At 42.7% G+C, this 15,068-nt stretch overlaps 1 protein-coding gene across 11 annotated transcripts in view; it reads left to right on the top strand.

Annotated features, from left to right (window-relative positions):
• Positions 1-15,068, top strand: part of GAB2 (GRB2 associated binding protein 2) — a 177,118-nt gene that overhangs the window by 125,964 nt on the left and 36,086 nt on the right. For 10 of the 11 annotated variants that reach the window (XR_004351014.1, XR_004351015.1, XR_004351016.1 and 7 more), the window contains one exon: positions 13,740-13,829. The exons of the other annotated variant lie outside the window; for it this stretch is intronic. Coding sequence is in view for 1 of the 10 variants with exons in the window: in XM_032639502.1 (XP_032495393.1) it covers positions 13,740-13,829 (90 nt within the window). In the remaining 9 variants the exon portion in view is untranslated. The remainder of the gene's footprint in view (positions 1-13,739; positions 13,830-15,068) is intronic. 11 annotated transcript variants of the gene reach the window in all.

Genomic DNA, 15,068 nt, shown 5'->3' on the forward strand with positions numbered 1-15,068 from the left:
TTGCCATTTGAGTATCTTCTTTGGAAAAAGGTCTGTTCAGGTTCTTTGCCCATTTTTTTTTTTTTTTTTTTTTTTTTTTTTTTTATGCGTTACGCGGGCCTCTCACTGCTGTGGCCCCTCCCGTTGCGGAGGACAGGCTCCGGACGCGCAGGCCCAGCGGCCATGGCTCACGGGCCCAGCCGCTCCGCGGCATGTGGGATCCTCCCAGACCGGGGCACGAACCCGTGTCCCCTGCATCGGCAGGCAGACTCTCAACCACTGCGCCACCAGGGAAGCCCGTTTGCCCATTTTTCAATCAGGTTATTTGAGTTTTTGCTATTAAGTTATATGAGTTCCTTATATATTTTTGATATTAATCCCTTATCAGACATGAAGTTTGCAAATATTTTCTCCCATTCCTTAGGTTGCCTTTTCATTTTATTGATTGTTTCTTTTGCTGTGCAGAAGCTTTTTAGTTTAATGTAGTCCCACTTATTTACTTTTGCCTTTCTTGCTTGTGCTTTTGGTGTCATATCCAAAAAATCGTTGCCAAGACCAGTGTCAAAGAACTTTTCCTCTGTGTTTTCTTTTAGGATTTTTATGGTTTCAGATCTTACATCTTTTATCCATTTCAAGTTAATTTTTATGCATTATGTAAGATAGGGTTTTTTTGTTTGTTTTTATTTATTTATTTTGGGCTGCATTGGGTCTTCATTGCTGCATGCGGGCTTTCTCTAGTTGCGGTGAGTGGGGGCTACTCTTTGTTGCAGTGCACAGGCTTCTCATTGCGGTGGCTTCTCTTGTTGTGGAACATGGGCTCTAGGCTCACAGGCTTCAGTAGTTGTGGCACGCAGGCTCAGTAGTTGTGGCTCGTGGGCTCTAGAGCGCAGGCTCAGTAGTTGCGGCGTGCAGGCTTAGTAGCTCCGCAGCATGTGGGATCTTCCTGGCCAGGGCTCGAGCCCATGTTCCCTGCATCAGCAGGCAGATTTTTAACCACTGCACTACCAGGGAAGTCCTAAGGTAGAGTTTTTGTTTGTTTGTTTGTTTGTTATTTAACATCTTTATTAGAGTATAATTGCTTTACGATGGTGTGTTAGTTTCTGGTTTATAACAAAGTGAAGCAGCTATACATATACATATATCCCCATATCCCCTCCTCTTGCATCTCCCTCCCAATCCCACCCCTCTAGGTGGTCACAAAGCACCAAGCTGATCTCCCTGTGCTATGCGGCTGCTTCCCACTAGCTATCTATTTTGGTAGTATATATAAGTCCATGCCAGTCTCTCACTTTGTCCCAGCTTACCTTTCCCCCTCCCCGTGTCCTCAAGTCCATTCTCTACATCTGTGTCTTTATTCCTGTCCTGCCCCTAGGTTCTTCATAACCTTTTTTTTTCTTTAGATTCCATATGTATGTATTAGCATACGGTATTTGTTTTTCTCTTTCTGACTTACTTCACTCTGTATGACAGACTCTAGGTCCATCCACCTCACTACAAATAACTCAATTTCGTTTCTTTTTATGGCTGAGTAATATTCCATTGCATATATGTGCCACATCTTCTTTATCCATTCATATGTTGATGGACACTTAGGTTGCTTGCATGTCCTGGCTATTGTATAGAGCTGCAGTGAACATTGTGGTACATGACTCTTTGAATTATGGTCTTCTCAGGGTATATGCCCAGTAGTGGGATTGATGGGTTGTATGGTAGTTCTTTTTTTAGTTTTTAAAGAACCTCCATACTGTTCTCCATAGTGGTTGTACCAAGATAGGGTTTTAATTCCATTCTTTTGCATGTGAATATCCAGTTTTCCCAACACCGTTTTTTAAATTTATTTATTTAGGCTCCACTGGGTCATAGTTGTGGCATGCGGGATCTTTTAGTTGCAGCATGTGGACTTCTTAGTTGCAGCATTGGGACTCTTAGTTGCGGCATGCATAAAGGATCATCCAGTTCCCCAACCAGGGATTGAACTCAGACCCCCTGCACTGGGAGTGTGGAGTCCTACCCACTGGAACATCAGGGAAGTCCCCCAACACAGTTCATTGAAAAGACTTTTCTCCTTTGAGTATTTTTGGCTCCCTTGCCAAATATTGACCATATATTGGGCCTCTCTATTCTGTTCCTTTGGTCTATGTGTCTGTTTTTCTGCCGGTACCATACTGTTTTGATTACTATAGCTTTGTAATATACTTTGACATCAGGGAGTGTGACGCTTCCATCTTTGTTCTTCTTTCTCCAAATTGCTTTGGCTATTTGGCGTCTTTTGTGGTTTCATACGAATTTTAGGATTGTTTTTTCTATTTCTGTAAAAATGCCATTGGAATCTTGATAGGAATTGCACTGAATGTATAGATGGTTTTGGATAGTATGGACATTTTAACAATGTAAATTCTTCAAATCCATGAACACAAGATATCTTTCCACTTATTTGTGTTGAAGTTCTTAATTTTTGATCATGGAGCCCTGCATTTTCAGTTTGTACTGAGCTCTGCAGGTTATGTAGCTGATTGTGCCTGGACTAGATGTCCTGCCCTAGGAATTATGTGATCTTCCTTGAGGAAGGATTATGAGGCCCCATTTTACTCTTAAGTCCTTTGGTATAATTTTTGCTTCCTGTGCGGACTTTTTTGTTTTCCCCCCCAAATCTTTGTTTTTTTAGGCTTTATGGATTTTGGTTTTGTTTTTCATTTTATTTTATTCCTGATAAAGAAATAAAATACTCATGCAAAAAAAAAGAATAAAATAAGAAAGGAATTTTTAAAAAGTGGGAGAAAGAACCCATAGACCCCCTAGTGTCAAAGCTTTCATAAATGTGAGAAATAAGTCCAAGGAATACGTCAGCTTTTTAGGAAATAGGTATAATGGGGTGGAGGAGGAACCAGAAAGCAGATTGCTTTTAAGTGAACTATTCCCTTGTGGGATTAGAGGTGTCCCTACCAAGAAAAACATATCCTTGAGATGTAGCAAAAATTACTCTTGGTGCAAATATCTTTTTTAAAAATCACATATTTAAAAAATAGTTATTTTCTGAATCCCTACTTTTACTATATAGAATTTAAGTATAATTCAAATTCAAATATGTAAAACTACATCATCTGGGCTTGCTTTCTTTGGTGGGAATATTTATTCATTCATACATTGTTCATTTACTCATTCATTCATCAAATCTTCATGGAGCACTCATTCTATGAGAGTCCCTGTCATAATCACTGAGGCTACAGACTATAAAGATGAACCATAGAGTTCCAGCCCTCAGACATCATAGTCTAGTGGAGGGGACAGACATAACCAGACAGTCACAGGGAAATTCTGTAACAGAGGCATCACCAAGGATGGAGGCACCATCCCATGCACCACCATCTCAGTGAGGGAAGAAAAGGAGGGGAAGTATTAAGGGGGTGACAAATAATCAAGTCAGTATTTTTCAACAGCTTTGTCTATTAAACAATATATTCCCTTTAACTTTTAACTTCATTTTTAAGGGATTATTTTATTAGATGTCTAGTAGTTTAATTACCAGAGCAAGGGTATTATTTGTCTCTGATAGAGGTTTAGGATTTTTTGTGAGATCTTTCTGATGAAGACAAATGGCCTTTTCTTCCCTCTCATAGGAGAATCTGGTATGTAAAAAGATTCAGCCACATAATAGGTTATGTTGTAATTTAGAAGCTGTCTTGAAAGTACATATATTATATCTATAAAACCCTCAGGTAAGGAATGAGAGATTAATCACCCAAGTCAGTGTTTCTTTTCACTGAGAATCAGGGTCTGAGGGAAAGCAGGAAGGAAGTTAACATTTGACTACCTACTTTTGCTTAAGTACTTTATTTCATTTAATCACTTTTATCAACTGTTTCTATTTTTTTTAAATAAAGAAACCGAGTGCTATTTCTTCCCTGCCTAGCACTCCAGGACTAAAACTCTTCTCTGAACCCAGCCTTGGCTGGGTTCACATGGGCTATCCAACTCTCATCTGCCTGAGATTCTTCCTAAATACAACTGCTGCTCTCCTTTTGCTGAGGCTTGTTGAGAACAATCCAATCACCTGGGTGTTAGCGTCAGCACCTGCCTTATGTGAGGAGCGTCCTGCACTGATATCTAACCTTCGGTGGCCACAAAAGGAAATTATAGGAGCTGTGTATTGAGCATCTACTCTATGTAAAATAAGGACTTTACATAAATTCTCACTAAAAATTCATAGTAATCCTTTGAGGTAGCAACAATTTTGACTCAAGGTCACAGCTAGAAAATGATGGAGCCAGGATTCTAGTCTAACCCAGGTCTGACTGTGCATTGTAATATGCTGTCTCTTTGTCCTGGACCTCCTGGAATATGAAAATCTGTCAGAACCAAGCCCCGATAGTTTTGCCCCTGTGGACACCATGTATTAGATTGGAAGCACTCCTTGACCCCTTCCACCAGAGTCCTACAGCTGGCTCAGTTTTCCCTCCTCACCAACCCATATTGCTGAAATCCTTGGGCTCGAATATTCCAAGAATTTAGTAACTTCTAGAGCTTTAATCCAGCCATTAGGCTGTATTGGTGAGTCTGTAGGCTGGGGACGAGGAAGCCTGAACTCACATCACAACTCTGGGGTGATGTGAACAAGTCACTTGATTGAGGCCTTAGTTTCCTTTCTTCAAATAGAGAGAAAATCCTCTTTTCACTCAGTAATTCTGCTTCTCTATGGGTTCATCAACGCAGACCTTAGACCACTGGCAGCCCCTCAAGTTTCTTATTTCCCAAAGGAATATTCACACTGTATTCTATGTAGAGGTATCTCCTGGAGCTGTGCAGTCCATACCCCTGCTTGCTGTTGGTCCTGTAGAAATTTCTTCCCATGGGGAGCTTCCTTCAAGCAGATACTCCTTCTTTCCTTTCTTTTTTAAAAAGAGCTGTGATGGGACCCGTAAAAAAAAACTTGTGTTTTTCACTTTTAGCTGGAAGCAGTTCTATAGCAGATGGAGTCTTTTTTTAATCCTTCTTGCCACCCCCAGCTTCTTCTTTCTGCTGCCACTCTCCAACTCCTCACGTATTCCAGCCAAAAATGCCTAGGATAAAACCTGTCTAGGATCAAGACCAGACCAGGAGTGCCACTGAGTTCGAATATTGACACAAGTGTGGAAGAAACAGCCTCCTGATAGAGAGCTCTTTCCAAAAGGAAACCGGGCACGATGCTCAGAAAGGAAAGGCAATTCTAAGAATGAATATCAAGATTTCATATCACATACATGGAGTTTGCTTGTTGTTTGTTTGGGGGTGGGGGTGTGTACATGTACGCACAGGCAACAGTAAGAACCCCACCTTCCTCTGGGAATCAAAATAGCCTTCAATCCCCCAAGTCAGGGGGCAGAAAGCTGCTCTGAGCTGTGTTTACGAGCAGGCGGGTCCAAGTCCTCACATTTGTGGCCCTGTCGTGGGCAGCTGTCCCTGACCAGATGTACCACACATAAAAAGAAGCAGCTCCCAGCACAGAGCGTGGATAAATGATTCATGGGCTCAGGAGTCATCCACAGTCAGGAAAGCCCTCACCCCTTTGAATCCTCTAAGCTGAGGGCTTCTCCTTCCCACTCATCCCCTCCCTCCTCCCTCTATTCCGTAGCTGGTCCAGGACCTGCACAGCCCCTTACTCTAACGTGCACTCTGAAAGGCACCCTAGCTGCTGCTGTTTATTTGCTCTAGGATGTTGAATAAGTAACTCTATCTCTTTGAGGTGTTATCATCTGTAAAATGGAGATTATGCTCCCTTGCAGAGGGGTTGGGAGGAAGCTGGGAAAATGTATAGGCGCACAATGTGAACAGTAGCTGCTTGTTTTGCGGCTTTCCGTGTCGTACTTTTGGTGAAAATGATGATTTTTATATCTGGAGGTCAAGATGAACAGGATATGATTTAAGTATCTGGTGTTTTTAGAGAACTTTACAGTCTACACAACACTTACACAGTCTCCTTTGCGTATAAAGAAACAAAATAAGCTAGGCAAGGCTGCTAGCACTATTCCTATTGCACAAATAAGGAAGCTAAAGTTTAAAGGCACTGACATTGCCAGAAAGCAGTGTTGCCGGATCTAGAATCCAAGGCTTTTAACTCCACCCTAGGGCTGTATGCTCTAACCTCTTCTCACTTATCCGAACCCCTTTTCACAGACCTGTTTATTGTTGGCTGCTTGTAAATCACAAAATAGCCAGCAAAGAGGAGAAGCAAGAAGTTGATCACTGAGAACTAAACATTTGGAAAGTAAAGTGCTGTCTATACATTAACGTTAATCTCGGACGGCTAAATCAGCAAGATAACATGATCCGTCTCAGAGTAGCCAACAAACTACTGTGAACTAAAACTCAGGGAGTTTAGGTCACCAGAGCCCCGTTTGCAACTCTTGAAGATTTTGAAATTAAGGCCAGAGCCTCCTCCATATCCTATTATTGTAGCTTTTTTCCTTCTTGAACTCCCTGGCAGGAATTTCACAGTAGTTGCGTGACTAACTCTATATAGAAAGATGACCTCCCAGAGTTCCAACCGACTGTTCTTTATCTGTTCCCCACCATTTCTCTACTAAAATTTTGGGTGAGACTGCCCCCTACTTTAAATATTTTGCGAATATTTACACTTCTAGTAATCTGTGAATTTCCCCAGTAACTCAACAGCAGAATTATTTTAAGTCCTGGTTCCCTTCCAGGATGAAACTATACCCACAGGTATGCGTTTGGGGAGATCTTCAGCCCCCAGTGGAGGAATGTTATCAGCGTCTTCAAACAGCTCCTTCCTCTCCAGAGAGAATGATTGGTGCCTTAAAGGTCAGGACCCCTTATTCCAGCTGGACTTCTCACAGCAGGGAGGGCCGTAGTGGAGACAGGCAGTCCACTCAGGTACCTTCTGGTGACCTTGGTCCCTTCCCCCACTACCCTGACGCAGTGAGTGGGAGTGCCAGGGAGAAGCTGGGAGTGGAGGACAGTGGGGACGAGAGAGGCCTTTCTAGGAGACCTGACCCTTTCTCTCTTCTCATTCCTAGGAGGAACTTTTCCTCCCTTGTTCCCTCCCCTACCTTTTGTTTTCTGGGTTTTTTTTTTTTTTAACTGGGGTCAGATCTCTCACTCCTCTGGGAGACCCTTGTTGGAAGCTTAGAGAAAATGTGGGAGGTGATAGGCAGCTTCTCCCCAGGCTTACACAGGTCCCTGGAGGAAAGAAGAACAGAGTGGAGACTGATCCGGGCCCCAGCCCAGAGGCAAAGGCTGCTCTCTGAATCACCCACCCTTTTTTTCCAGAGACAGTGGGGAAAATAAACATCCAGACCAGTTTCCAGCCAGATCTGAAATCCTCATGCCTTAAAAAAAAAAAAAAAATTGGTATTCTAAATAACCCTGAAATATCAGACCTTCCTCCTCAGTCTTTTGTTTATTTGTTGTTTTTTTGTCTACAGCTGGGTCTCGTCACCCTGAGAGTAGGCTTTGAGTTGGGACATGAACTCTGTAAAATCCCCACAGACACTTTTGCCTTGTCCTGGAACAGGCTTCAGCCCTGACCTGCAGCAAAGTCCAGACCCTCTGGAGGAGGAAAGGGTGACAGGGAGAAACCTGACCCTCTTCTTTTCGTTCTAAGCCTTGATCCTCCTTCCTACTTTCCCTTGTATACCAGACACTCCCCCACACCGTCCCAGCCAGCCAGCGTAAAGTCTAATGTACCTGCCAAACCCACAGACTGTTAGAAATGAGAGTGTCTCATCCCAACTCCTCAACACCAGAAGCTTTGGATGGTTCCCCAGACGTCCCATGAGATGCTCCCCCTTTTTTTTGTTCTTTGAGTATGTCTAATTATCTCTAGTGAAGGAGGGTAATAAATTATTGTTGAATTGGTCCCAGACCAGATTCCAAAGCCCAATGTAACTCTAGTTTTTGGCTAAAGGTAGAATCAGGACTTTGAATTTGGTGGTAAGGTCACTTTGGACCTCTGAAGCTCTTGATTATGATTAAACATCCAGTTATGTACAGTTCTGCATAGGATTCTGAACTCTGCAAAGGCCTTTGGACTCTACCTTCAAGTTGAGGCCCACCCTGCACTCCAGCATGGAGTCAGGGCTCTGGGATTCTTCACCCTTTTTGCTCAGTTCTGACCCGCATCTTGTGTGCGAGATAAGGTCAGCCCTGGAACTTTGCCTACTTTTTCCTATTCTTGAGTCATTTCCCTGTTAACCTGACTGTCGTATCAAATTCCACCTGGGACTAGACCCCATCCTGCTTTGATTTAGTCCCTCTCAGAGACCCCAGTCTTACCAAAATCCTTAAGCCAGTGGCTGGAGCCCCACCGTCCAGTGGCTGACTTCCGGGTGGCCAGTGGTCTGTCTGCCTGAATTTCTGAAGAAACTCCACTTGTGCTTTCCCTAAACAGCTTCCTCCTCCTTTCGGACTCAGCTGCCCCCATTTCTGGGTGATACCCAGTTTCCGTTTCTGTGTTCACCCATTCAGCACACTGAGTACCTGTTTTTGCCAGGTCCTGTTCTAGGGTCACATGCCAGAGAAGAGCGTAAGCCGCGCACCCGCTCTCAGTGACCTCAGGAGCTTTGTCAGGTCCTCCAGTTGGAGCCCTTCTCAGTGACTGCCTGCCTCCTCTGTGTATAGTTCCAGGTCCTGGGGCCCTCAGTTTTCACCAAGTTTTGCTGCTTTTAACTGAACTGTGCCTGGCTATATGCCAAGATACAGCTAACAGATTAAAACAAAATTGAGGTTAACCTCAAGTGTGAAAAGAAAAGAAAAATTTTTTTCAATTTCTGAATTTAATTTCAATATCAAGCCCCTATCTGGCTAGTGATAGAAACTAAAGTTCTAATCAACTTAGGTTAACACTGATCAATACAGGATTTTCTCAGTTACTTCAGGTTTCTCTTCTTTCTTCTCTTTCTTCTCTTTTCTCTTTTTCCTCACATAAATGGATATAAATACACCAGATATTTATTTTTTCCACCTCTTTATTGAAGGATAATTGACAAAACTGTATATATTTAAAGTGTACCTCATGGTGATTTGATATATGCAAACACTGTAAAATGATGGCCACCATCAGGTTAATTAACACATCCACCACCTCAGAGTTCAGGTTTCTCTTGTCTTCTCCAAGTTCCCAGAAGCTTAGGGAACTGGAAGTAGTTCACTGAGGCTAGAGCTCAAAGTTTGGGACTGAGGGGAGATATGTCAGAGACCTGAGAATGAGAACATGACCCTTTTATCTTTCTGTCACCACATTAGTAGAGACACATAGTGGCTGCCCAATGATGATTCAAATGAATGATTTAGTTATAGTGTTTGTTTATAACTTTGTAAATAGTTATAGTTACATAAAATTACAGTTTAAAAAATTACAACTTATTTCTAAACGTTGTTTTGAGAAATTCACTGTTGAGGAGGGGGAAACAAAGAAGCTTCAAAAACATTCTAACCTTATTAACAGGACATAGAGTCTAAAATTCCATATATTGAAATAGTGGTATACAATGAACAAGAACAATTTTTAAAAAGCAAAGAAAAATTGAAAATGGATGATGTTCTAACTAGTCTGAAGAGGTAGGATATGAACTTTATTTTACATATCTATCATTTATTTAGTGTTTGCTTTTATTCCCCACCACCTCACTTCTTGTGTGGATGAGGTCAGTGAACAAATTCTTCATGGCTGGTGAATCATAGCAGCCAAAACACCCAGCCAAGACAGAGAAGGCAGTAGATTTCATAAACTGAGAAAATTCTAGAATACGAGATCTTGAAGGTCCCTTAGAGAGTGTTTTGTTCCAAACTCCTCAGATGACAGTGTCTGGAGGTCAAGAGAGGGGAGCTAAGTTGCTCAAGAACATAACTGGCAAGGCTAGAATTGAAACCCAGGTTTCATCTTATACTTTTATGATGCATGTGTGTGTGCCTGTGTGTGTATATATATACACACTCAGGCACACACACACATACACACACACACCGCTTCAGGAGGTCAATTTAGTACAAAGAGCAAAGAGCATAGGTCTTGGAATCATAAATACATGAATCCACAACACTGATGAGTTCAGTCTTAACATGGTCTTAGGCAAGTCAGTTTTCTGAGCCTCAGTTTCTGCCTCAGTAAAATAGAAACGAGACTTTCTTCACAATATTATGATGAAGATTATACAAGAATCCACTTAAAGCATGGCATTTGGTACATGATAAGCACACATTAAATATCTGTCCGGTGTATGGCTGATAAATTGTTGCAGCCTTCTCTGTGATCTTCGTGGCAGCCCTTTGAGTGTGTATACCGTGCTATTCTTATCTCCCCAAAACTGAAACATCCGAAGTAACACGATCTCTATTTTCCCTGAACTTGGAAACATTCTTACTGTGTGTGATTAATATGTTTATCAAATAAGCCTTGCTGACTTTCCTGATTTGAGATGCATTATACTTAAGTTATTGAGGTGCTCAAAAAACAAAGGTGTTTCTTTAAATATACTACTACTAACAGTAAGAGATAATGTTTACGTAGAGCTTACCATGTAGAGGCAGTGTTCAAAACATTTCACAGATCTTAACTCATATAATCGTATGAGGTAGATACCTATCATTATTCCCATTTAACAGATGAAAAAGCTGAGGCACAGAGAGGTTCAGTAACTTTCCCTAGTTCTTACAACTACTAAGTAAAGGACCTGGGATTCAAACCCAGACTGTATGGCTGCAGAAGCCATGTTCTTAACTATTAACCCATACCCTGAAATTCTAGATATAGGTCCTTGCCTCACACTGTCACGATACCTGTTTAGGGTCTTCAGCATGTGCATGAAGACCTGAGAAAGACTCACTGCTGTCTCTGCTCTCTTGTGATGACCTTCTCTGGCTTTGCCAAGAAGGTTTCCCAAGCCTGTCAACACAAGTCAATCATATTATTCTCTTGTACCTTTTGATTCTGTATGCTGACTAGAAACTAGCATGTTGTTTGTGCCCAAGGTGTGCTGAGATGAAAGTGAATATGATTTCTTATAATAATATTCATGGGCTCTCCACACTGGCTTTTCCCATGATTCTTCTTCTTGATTATTCGAAAACATAGGTTTGGGATCCACTGGCCTTGGTTTCAGCCCGCTTCTGTCTCCTTAGTGAGCAGCTTAAGTTAGGTACTAAGATTTTTGAGAGAGGACATGATTGTACAAACCAGAAGGAGAACTTGTAGTCTGGGGGCTGGCAAACTTTCTCTCTAAAGGGCCAGATAGTCAATATTTTAGGCTTTACCACCTGAACGTTCTTTGTCACAAGTACTCAACTTTACGTAGAAGCAACCATAAAGAATATGCACATGAATAGGGATAGAACTTTATTTATAAAATCAGGCAGTCGACGAGATATGACTTATAGTCCTTAGTTTGCCAACTCCTGTTCTAGTATAATAATACGCCTTGGCAGGCCCACTCAGATACATGTACATATGGTCTTAGTGTGCTGGCCGTCCTAGGGATGTTGAAAAACAACTCTCCCTTTTGGATCCCGGTGAAAAAAACCTAGGGTTGCTGAGGCATCAAGACACAAGGCTGGAAGATGAATAGGGAAGCTACAGGTATGAAGCCAGGAGATTGTTGTGACCCCAGGACTGGAGACAGTGGCTGAGAAAGAGCTGCCGACTGGAAGCTGCGTCCTGCCAGGCTCTCTGCCTGCAGTCCTCTACTCGCCAGTCAAAGGCCAGTTGAATCCATCTGCATGCTCTGGTACCAGTCCTGCCTCTAATCAAACCCTGAAGGTCTGCAGATGCAGTTCACACACCAGGTGACCCCAGGGATGGAGTGCTAAAGGGAGAAGTTCCCTTTGTGGAGCACTGATATACAGACACTGTGGCATTCCTTGACTCTCCAGGACAACGCTGCAGGTAGCTATTCGTAAAAATTTTACAAACTAGGGCACAGATTCGGATACCATTCCTAGGTTCCACAGCAAAACACTCAGATTCAGATTTCAAAATCCACGTTCCTTTCCCCTAACCACACTGTCTCTCCTACAGCCACAGTTCTGGGTCAGGTAATGCTGTGGATCTCATAACTCCCTAGGCAAACTGGAGCTCTTAGAATCCCAGCCTCACCATCCAGACTAGAGCAGTTTCAGGGATTGTTCTTGTGATTATTGCCACTGGTAATGATTCTTGATAAACTCCCATCATTGGAATATCTGACACTTGTGTTTCACGCTGGTAGCCAGTTGTCTCTTAGTGAAAGTCACTGTGAAAGGAAGGGGAAGCTTACCTCTTATGAAGTTGGTTAGCTTAAAAATACAGTGATATAGTTTCGATATTTTTGTGGAAAGGTCACAAGGGTCAGATACATCATTGACATGTGAGCTTATGGTGCCACTAGATGGATTGATTCCCATGGGAATACTAATGAGTCCCCAGAGTTCCTTGTGGGAAGGGAGAAGTGCTGCCCCAAGTATACATTTGCTCTTCCCAACTGCAGTATAAGCTCATAGAGCAAGGACAAGATCCACTCTTTTTGTCAGCCTGAAGCTCTTAGCAGAGTGCCCACGGTCAGTACTCATGCCCCTAAGTTAACAAGAGTGCTTCATTCCAATTATGGATTGACTCTTTGAGGGGGACACGCAGTCAACCGAAGCCCCTCTCAAAGGAGCAGGAGTAAGGTCTGTCACAACTGGGGTGTGCTGTCCGTGTGGCAGGTGAGATGAGAACAAAGCTGACCTGTCCGACGTGAACTGGACAATGCATGCGTGGCTAAATATAGACCAGCTGTCCAAAACCAGAAACACACACAACTCAGACAGCCTTGCTAAGTGGTAACAGTTCCTCCCACCCTGAACAGCAGCTTACCTTCAGATCCTGGAGCTCTTCACTCCTTCTTCTGCCACAAAGAGGAAAGATTCTGACAAAACGTATTGCCCTGGTATGTTTATTGAGCACCTTGTTCTCATCTGGACGTTTAGTAGACGCACAGCATTGTGCTGAACTCCACCAGAGAAACAGATGGTCTGGGTCCTAACTTCTAACAGCTCACGGTCTGTTTAGTATGAGAGGTTTGTGAATGCCCAGCATAAAATAAAAACCAAAATGAAGTACGGTAAAAGGTTTAGAGGAAGGCATAATCAGTTCTCACCAGAGACCTTATAGAAAGCATGGCGTTTGCTGTGGACCTTAGTTTCCCATCTCTGAAATGAGATGCCACGGGGCAAAGGGAGGTTTTGTAAGGACGTGTGACCAGACACTGTGTGGCATGCCTGCGAGCTGCAGCCACTCACTCTCTTTGCCCTGTGCCCCTTCACAGGATTGATTTCTGCTAAAGTAGACCAAGAGATCATATCCGTCGAGGTCAGGGTGCTGTGACTTGGCCCTTGGATCTCTGAGATGGTGTTTTTTCCCAGATCCTTCCTCAGAAGGGGTGTGGGGAGGCCTGGTCCCTGAAAGGTCTCACAGGGTCTCATGTTACTGCCTGTCTGCCTCCCCTTTTTTCTTCCTCTGTTTTATAGTTTTTATAAACACTAGAAGACTTATATTTTTGAACTTGGGGAATTATTTATACTAGTCTTTAGTAGTTGGATCCAGCAAATGTCTACTTACCATGCGAATATGAATAACATTATAAACTCACGACAAAATAGCAATCCCGCTGGCCAGTGTCCTGGTGGTCAGATCTCCTGGCTTGATTACCACCCCCCCTTTATAGAGAATATATCTTCATTCACATTGATACATCTTTCTACTGGTAGCGCAGAAGGACCCCTGGACTAAGAGATCTGAGTTTTCATTTCAGGGTTTACATCTGATCCACTGTGTGGCCTTGGACAAGTAGCCTCACCTTTCTGGACCACGGTTTCTCCAACTGTAAATGAGAGATTTGGGGGTGAGTAGGGAGGGCGGTGGTGATACTGATCGGACCCTAGGTTCCCCTCCAGTTACCATATTATGTGAGGCAGTGTATAGAGTGAAGGCATTTCGTGTTTGATCCTGAATGTATGAATAAATTCTCTAGTAATGATGTGTGCCAGAGGATTTTGAGGATGATTCCTTTTTAAATAATTTTAGGCTTGTGATTGTGAGTTAAAATGACCTGGATCTATTGATCCAATTTTGCACTCAGCCAATCTGTCAGCAGGTTTTTGTTTTTAGAATTCTCCACCCATCTGATTCTTGCTTTTCAGTTAGCTTTCTCCAGGGGACCACTCATCCCATAAAATCCGACACCATTAGTTTCAACATTCTTTGATTAATCATCTTCTCCCCAGTTAGAACCCTCAGAATTTTACCACCTTTCTACTTCTAGGAATAAATGATATAACAATTGTCAACTAACTACCACTTACTTAGTATTTAATAGTTACTATTTACCCATATTTCACCTCATTGAATCCTCAAAAGAACCCTGTAAGGTGGGTGTTCTCTTTGGCATTTGACAGCATGGGAGAGGAGATGTAGAGATTAAAAGTTTCGCCCAAGGCCCTGTGGCAAAGTAGTTTTAGAACCTGGACTCCCACGTTTCTGAACCACGTCAGGCTCTCTCTGTTGCTCACTGTTCCTTTGGAGTCGGCTGTGGACAAATGATAAGGAGGGCCAGGAAGAGCATGGATGGTTTCCAATTTAGAATTTTGATGATACCAAGAAGGATTCTGGGAAGAATTTGTTCTTTCATTTGGCTTTCAGAACTTGCTTTGCCCTTGATTTTTCAGTTGACCCCAACCCTTCTACCTCTGCCCCAGAATTAAGAACCAGAGATTGTGAAAAACAAAGCCAGTGGATCTGAATCTAAATGTGTAAATATAACTCATTAGGTCTTACATGGAGCAGCTCTCGTAAATTTCCCAAAGATGACTTTGACGTGTATCCCTGGTCTAATCCAAGTTCTCCCTTTTATAAATAAAGAAAACAGGGCCCAGAAAGGTGAAATGACGTACCGAAGGTCACGCAACCAGTTGGCAGCAGACCTGGACCTAGACCCTCATTCTGTTATTTGACTCTGCCTCCCATAAAGCTAATACCATTCACCTCATAGGGATTGTGCAGGAACTCTTTTCTCTACATGGGTGAAAATAATTGGCTTTGAAGACAATGAGCTCTCTTTCAGATCTAGACTCTGCCACTTCCT

This window comes from Phocoena sinus, chromosome 8 (genome assembly GCF_008692025.1).
Source record: "Phocoena sinus isolate mPhoSin1 chromosome 8, mPhoSin1.pri, whole genome shotgun sequence".
Taxonomy (NCBI): Eukaryota; Metazoa; Chordata; class Mammalia; order Artiodactyla; family Phocoenidae; genus Phocoena; species Phocoena sinus.